Source organism: Salvelinus namaycush, chromosome 34 (assembly GCF_016432855.1).
Source record: "Salvelinus namaycush isolate Seneca chromosome 34, SaNama_1.0, whole genome shotgun sequence".
Lineage (NCBI taxonomy): Eukaryota > Metazoa > Chordata > Actinopteri > Salmoniformes > Salmonidae > Salvelinus > Salvelinus namaycush.
The window spans coordinates 33667792-33675528 of record NC_052340.1 but is presented as its reverse complement, the minus strand read 5'-3'; the positions used below and the strand labels follow the sequence as shown (position 1 = coordinate 33675528).

Here is a 7737-nt window from a genome sequence, read left to right as displayed (position 1 = left end):
ACACCATCTGTGGTGTTGATCCATCTTTATACATGAATCCCCATGAAGTAGGAAAGATAGGCACTACGTAATTTCATTATTTTATTTAATGCATTTTAAAATGCAGACTATTATAACCATGATGAAAGATATCACAGGACCTCTGACTTTCTCATCCAATGGGTTTTCAGAAGGAGACGAGGAGAGAGGACACGAGGAGTAGGCAGTTAAGATCTTCACATTGACGGCATGATTTACATTGTCTTGTGAAACCTTGACAATCCACAAAAAGCACAGGATTAAATACCCCGGGGTGTTTAATTGGTTTACTGGTTTTGGAATATAAGTGATACATTTACAGTTATTAGAAATAAAGATAACAACAAGGGGTACATCAAGCTGCCAGACTGTAAAAAACAGCAAAATAGCCTAAATAAAATCGCACTGAGTAGATCGTGACAATTCATATAGTTTTGGATAAATGATGTAGTGGTTCTCTTCAAATCCATGTCTACTATTGGAAACTATGATGGAAAGATCTTTGTCCGCAAGAAATGCATTGCTTTTACTCTGATATCCTTTATTTTAAGACCATATATAATTGGATTTAAAGTTGGGGGGAAAATTAATGTGGAAACTCCTATGAGTCTCCGTAACTGCGGGGGAAATTGGCTCAGTCTGTATGAGATAATAGTGAGAAGCCCTAAACACTCTAAGAGGAGAAAAACAATTAAATGTGTAGCACAAGTCTGCAGAGCTTTGCTTTTTGTGTCAGCTGATCCTTTGTTTCTAAAACATGTGACAAGTATCTGAATGTAAGTGTAGAGAATGGCCCAAACAACTATGACCTGCATGAGGGCAGTAATAAAGACTCCATAGATGTTATTGATGGCTGTGTTAGCACAGACCAGTTTCAACAGGGAGGGATTGTCACAGTATGAGTGTGACATCAGAGATCTGCAGCGTGGTAATCGAAGCAGCAGGAAAAAGAGCACTCCAATCAAAATCAAGTCACACACCCATAGCAGTGTGATGATTTTCCTGAGATGAGCATTGGTCATAGTTGTGTTGTACCTCAAAGGGGAACATATGGCAATGTATCTGTCATACGCCATAGCAGTCAGAATTAACACAGCTCCCGTTCCATAGACATGAATAAAGAAAGCTTGTGTGACACAAGCAGAGTATTGAATGGTCCCTGTGTCAAGTAAAAGCTCTTTGATGACCTGTGTAAAGAGTGCCGTGGAGCCTATGAGGTCATTGATGGGTAGGTTTAGCAGCAGAAGGTACATGGGCTGGTGGAGACTCCTATTGAGGATGATGGTGAGAATCAGGACCAGATTACAGAAGAGAATGACCATATAGCTCAGTGTGGCGAAAATAAATGCGGAAAAGGCACTTTCAGGGGGGAGATTGAAGCCTTCTAGTGTCAAAACAGAAGACACATTTGAGAAGTCATCCATTTTCACGGATTCAGGTTTTCCTCTTCAAGCCTGTAGATGTACGACAACAACTGTTATGTTTACAATACATTTTAACAATGAAAACTTTATTATAGTCACATTATGACAACGGATGAATAGTTGAGTCATTAATAAATCAATTAATCAATACATGTTAGTAGTTCTAAATACTTGAACTGTGTAAAAAATTGACATTAATACATTAAATTGACATTTATGTTAACAGAACACTGGAACAAGATTATGACCATGGGTGAATACTGCTTGTCTTTTTAAAACTCAATGTAGTGAGTCATGATACCCAATTTTAAAACAAATCATATAGTGAGGAAATCACAGTAGAAAATGTATACGACTCACGCTTGAGAGACATCATTACCTGAAACTCTGAGAGAAACTCACTCTATCATATGACTTGGTAAGGTATTTATAGAGACTGTGAGGAACATTCGCCATTCCTCTGAGATATCTAATAGTTGATCTTCAAATAATAGGTTAGTCTCTCAAGAGAGGTCATGTCTTGAAAAACATGTGTGACTCATTGTGAGGAACAACATACTGGAATTGAAACAGAAAAATAATCCAGTACATCATTTTATGTTTAGGATATTTATTTTTGTAGTAATATGTTTTTTCAAGTATTCATTCACTCCACATCTCTTCCTCCGCATCGGCCCTACGACTGTGCTATCAACCTTCTCCCGGGCACCGCACCGCCTTGGGGGTGATTTTATCCCTGTTGGGTCTGGAGACCAAAGCGATGGAAGGGTGCATTGAGGATTTTCTCGCTGCAGGGATTATGTGTCCATCTTCCTCCCCCGCCAGTGCAGGCTTCTTATTCGTGGAGAAGAAGTACAAGACCCTGCGCCCATGTATCGACTACCGGGGTCTTAAAAACTTCTTATGGCTGCAATCCCGGTAACGGGATCGATATGACAACAGCCAGTGAAAGTGCAGGGTGCCAAATTCAAACAACAGAAATCTCATAATTAAAATTCCTCAAACATACATGTGTCTTATACCATTTTAAAGGTAATCTTGTTGTTAATCCCACCAAAGTGTCCGATTTCAAATAGGCTTTTCAGCGAAAGCACCACAAACGATTATGTTAGGTCACCACCAACTCACAGAAAAATGTAGCCATTTTTCCAGCCAAAGAGAGGAGTCACAAAAAGCACAAATAGAGATAAAATTAATCACTAACCTTTGATGATCTTCATCAGATGACACTCATAGGACTTCATGTTACACAATACATATATGTCTTGTTCGATTAAGTTCATATTTATATCCAAAAACCTCCGTTTACATTGTTCAGAAATGCCTCCAAAATATCCTGAGAAATTGCAGAGAGCCACGTCAAATAACAGAAATACTCATCATAAACTTTGATGAAAGATACATGTTTTACATAGAATTAAAGATACACTTGTTCTTAATGCAACCGCTGTGTCAGATTTCAAAAAGCTTTATGGCAAAACACAATATTCAATAATCTGAAAACAGCGTTCAGCCACAAAAGCAAGCCATACAGTTACCTGCCCAAATTGTGCAGTCAACAAAACTCATAAAAAGCATTATTAATCTTCACTTTGCTGATCTTCGTCGGAATGCACTCCCAGGACTCCCACTTCCACAAGAAATGTTAGTTTTTTTCGGTAATGTCCATCATTTATGTCCAAATAGCTATTTTTGTAGCGTGTTTGGTAAACACATCCAACGTCAGGGAAGCGCGTTCACTAAAACCTGACGAAATGTCCAAAAGTTCCGTAACAGTCCGTAGAAACATGTCAAACGATGTATTGAATCAATCTTTAGAATGTTTTTAACATAAATCTTGAATAACGTTCCAACTGGAGAATTACATTAACTTCAGATGAACGATGGAACAGAGCTCCCTCTCATGTGAACGCGCAGGGTCAAAGAATGGTCAGGTCATGGCAGACCTGACTAATTCTCCTCTCATTCGGCCCCCCTTCACAGTAGAGGCATCAGACAAGGTTCTACAGACTGTTGACATCTAGTGGAAGCCGTAGGAAGTGCAAACTCATGCATATCTTGCTGTGATTTCAATGGGATCTTGGTTGAAAATCTTCCAGCCTCAGAATTTCCACTTCCTGTTTGGATTTTTTCTCAGGTTTTTGCCTGCCATGTGAGTTCTGTTATACTCACAGACATAATTCAAACAGTTTTAGAAACTTCAGAGTGTTTTCTATCCAATACTAATAATAATATGCATATATTAGCAACTATGACTGAGGAGCAGGCCGTTTACTCTGGGCACCTCTGTGCACCTTTAATCCAAGCTACTCAATACTGCCCCTGCAGCCATAAGAAGGTAATGACATTACGGTTAAAAAACGTTACCCGCTACCACTCATCTCCTCGGCTTTTGAGCCTCTCCAGGGGGCGGTTATCTTCTCCAAGTTGGACCTTTGGAACGCCTATTGTACCATCTGGTTTGGATACGGGAAGGAGACGAGTGGAAGACAGCTTTTAACGCGGCTAGCGGGCACTACGAGTACCTGGTGATGCCGTTCGGACTGACCAACGCTCCAGCAGTGTTCCAGGCCCTGGTCAATGATGTGCTCCGTGACATGTTGAACCGATGTGTGTTTGACTACCTCGTCAACATCCTAATATATTCCCGGTCAGCTCTTCGATTCACCATCTCCTTCCTAGGATACGTCATCGCTGCAGGTAATAATCAGATGGACCCTGACAAGGTGAGAGCGGTGGTGGATTGGCCTCAACCCACATCCAGGGTGCAGCTGCAACGTTTCCTGGGGTTTGCTCATTTCTACCGTCGTTTCATCCGGGGTTACATCACCCTTGCTTCCTCCCTCTCTGCACTCACCTCTCCCAAGGTTCCCGTTCATATGGTCTACAGCAGTGACCAGGTGTTGTCAGACCTCAAGCAGCGATTCACTACAGCTCCCATCTTAATCCATCCGGACATGTCCCATCAGTTCGTGGTGGAGGTGGACGCCTCAGATGTTGGAGTGGGAACTGTAGTGTCCACCGTTCTGCATCCCTGCGCCTTCCTTTCCCATCGTCTTAACCCCGCTGAGAGGAACTATGACGTGGGAAATTAAGAATTACTTGCTGTTAAGATGGCGTTTGAGGAGTGGACGCACTGGTTAGAAGGGGCAGAACATCCATTCTTGGTGTGGACGGACCACAAGAACTGTCACGACTTCCACCGAAGTTGTTGTTCCCTCTCCTTGTTCGGGCGGTGTTCGGCGGTCGACATCACCGGCTTTCTAGCCGCCACCGATCCATGTTTCATTTTTCCTTTTGTTTTGTCTGTTTACACACCTGGTTCCCATCTCATAATTTTGTTCCTTATTTAACCCTCTGGTTTCCCTTTCTGTTTTGTGCGTGATTGTCTTTCGTGTATTCCGGTGTGTTGTATTTTGAGTCCTGTTTTGTCCTTGTTTGGAACGGGATTTTGTTACGTTTTGGATTGAGTAAATCAGTATTGTTACTCTTACCTGTGTCCTGCGCCTGACTCCTTCGCTATCTTTTAGATAGACTCAACTCCAGGCAGGCGAGATGGGCCCTGTTATTCACTCTTTTCCATTTCACTATCTCCCACCACCTGGGGTCCAAGAATGTGAAGCCTGGCGCACTCTCACGTCTGTACAACCTCACTACTACACCATTGGACTCCGAGATCATCTTCGCTGCACAGCTATTTTCAGGTCTCTCCAGAGATGTTCGATTGGGTTCAAGTCCGTGCTCTGGCTGGGCCACTCAAGGACATTCAGAGACTTGTCCCGAAGCCACTCCTGCATTGTCTTTGCTATGTGCTTAGGGTCGTTGTTCTCGTTGGAAGGTGAACCTTCGCCCCCAGTCTGAAGTCCTGAGTGCTCTGGAGCAGGTTTTTATCAATGATCTCTCTTTACTGTAATCCGTTCATCTTTCCCTCGATCCTGACTTGTCTCCCAGTCCCTTCCACTGAAAAACATCCCCACAGCATGATGCTGCCACCACCATGCTTTACCGTAGGGATGGTGCCAGGTTTCCTCCAGACGTGATGATTGTCATTCAGGCCAAAGAGTTCAATCTTGGTTTCATCAGACCAGAGAATCTTGTTTCTCATGGTCTCTGACTCCTTTAGGTGCCTTTAGGCAAACTCCAAGCGGGCTGTCATCTGCCTTTTACTGAGGAGTGGCTTTCATCTGGCCACTCTACCATAAAGGCCTGATTGGTGGAGTGCTGCAGAGATGGTTGTCCTTCTGGAAGGTTCTCTCATCTCCATAGAGGAAATTTGGAGCTCTGTCAGAGTAACCATCGGGTTCTTGGTCACCTCCCTGACTAAGGCCCTTCTAAAACCTGTTTTTGCTTTGTCATTATGGGGTATTGTGTGTAGACGCTGAGGGAAACAAATTATTTAATACATTTTAGAATAAAGCTGTAACGTAACAAAATGTGGAAAAAGGGAAGTGGTCTGAATACTTTCCGAATGCATTGTAGCTTTAAGATCCCTCAGTCGAGCAGGAAATTTCAAACACAGACCAATGTCTTGCAAATAAGGGTACCTATTGGAAGATGGGTAAAAATGAAAAAAGCAGCTATTGAATATCCCTTTTGAGCACGGTGAACATATTAATTACACTTGAATAGGTTATCAATACACCCAGTCACTACAAAGATGCAGGCGTCCTTCCTAATGCAGTTGCCGGAGAGGAAGGAAACCGTTTAGGGATTTCACCATGAGGACAATGGTGACTTTAAAACAGTTACAGAGTTTAATGGCTGTGATAAGAGAGAACTGAGGATGGATCAACAACACAGGAGGTTGGGGGCACCTTAATTGGGGAGGACGGGCTCATGGTAATGGCTGGAGGGGAAAAGTGGAGTGCTATCAAATCATAAAACACATGGTTTGATGCCATTTCATTTGCTCCTTTCCAGCCATTATTTTGTGGCAAAGCAATTAACTTTTTGTCCTGAATACAAAGTGTTATGTTTGGGGCAATTCCATGTCACGCCCTGGCCTTAGTATTCTTTGTTTTCTTTATTATTTTAGTTAGGTCAGGGTGTGACATGGGGAATGTTTGTGTTTTGTCTCGTCTTGGGTGGTTATATGGTAAAGGGGGTGTTGGGTTTAGTGTATGGGGTTGTGGTTAGTGAATGTGTCTAGGTAAGTCTATGGTTGCCTGAGTGGTTCTCAATCAGAGACAGCTGTCTTTCATTTGTCTCTGATTGGGAGCCATATTTAAGGCAGCCATAGGCATTATGTGTTTGTGGGTAATTGTCTATGTAGAACGTTTGTAGCTTTTGTATTGCACTTACGTTTGTAGCTTCACGGTCGTTTGTTGTTTTGTTATAAGTGTTCGTTTCGTGTTTCACTCGTCTCAAATAAAAGAGATGTATTTTTCACACGCTGCGCCTTGGTCCACTCATTATCCTCAAGACGATCGTGACATTCCAATACAACACATTATGTTGACTATGAATATGTGGACAGCTACAAATACATATCAAACATCTCCAATCCAAAATCAAATCTAGAATCGGCTTTCTATTTCGCAACAAAGCCTCCTTCACTCACGTCGCCAAACTTACCCTATTAAAACTGACTATCCTACCGATCCTCGACTTCGGCGATGTCATATAAAAAATAGCTTCCAATACTCTACTCAGCAAACTGGATGCAGTCTATCACAGTGCCATCCGTTTTGTTACCAAAGCCCCTTATACCACCCACCACTGCTACCTGTATGCTCTAGTCAGCTGGCCCTCGCTACATATTCGTCGCCAGACCCACTGGCTCAAGGTCATCTATAAGTCTATGCTAGGTAAAGCTCCGCCTTACCTCAGCTCACTGGTCACGATAACAACACCCACCCGTAGCACGCGCTCCAGCAGGTATATCTCACTGGTCATCCCCAGAGCCAACAACTCATTTGGCCGCCTTTCCTTCCAGTGCTCTGCTGCCGGTGACTGGAACGAATTTCAAAAATCGCTGAAGCTGGAGACTTACATTTCCCTCACTAACTTTAAACATCAGCTATATGAGCAGCTAACCGATCGCTGCAGCTGTACATAGTCCATCTGTAAATAGCCCACCCAATCTACCTACCTCATCCCCATATTGTTTTTTATTTACTTTTCTGCTCTTTTGCACACCAGTATCACTACTTGCACATCATCATCTATCACTCCAGTGTTAATCTGCTAAATTGTAATTACTTCGCTACTATGGCCTATTTATTGCCTTACCTCCTCATGCCATTTGCACACACTGTATATAGACTTTCTTTTTTTCTATTGTGTTATTGACTGT

At 42.5% G+C, this 7737-nt stretch overlaps 1 protein-coding gene across 1 annotated transcript; it reads right to left on the bottom strand.

Moving 5' to 3' along the window:
* Nucleotides 1-503: 503 nt before the first annotated feature.
* LOC120028253 (olfactory receptor 52B2-like) lies at nucleotides 504-1442 on the bottom strand. Its single transcript, XM_038973425.1, has one exon. The coding sequence runs from the start codon at nucleotides 1440-1442 to the stop codon at nucleotides 504-506; it is 939 nt and encodes a 312-aa protein (XP_038829353.1).
* Nucleotides 1443-7737: the final 6295 nt, after the last annotated feature.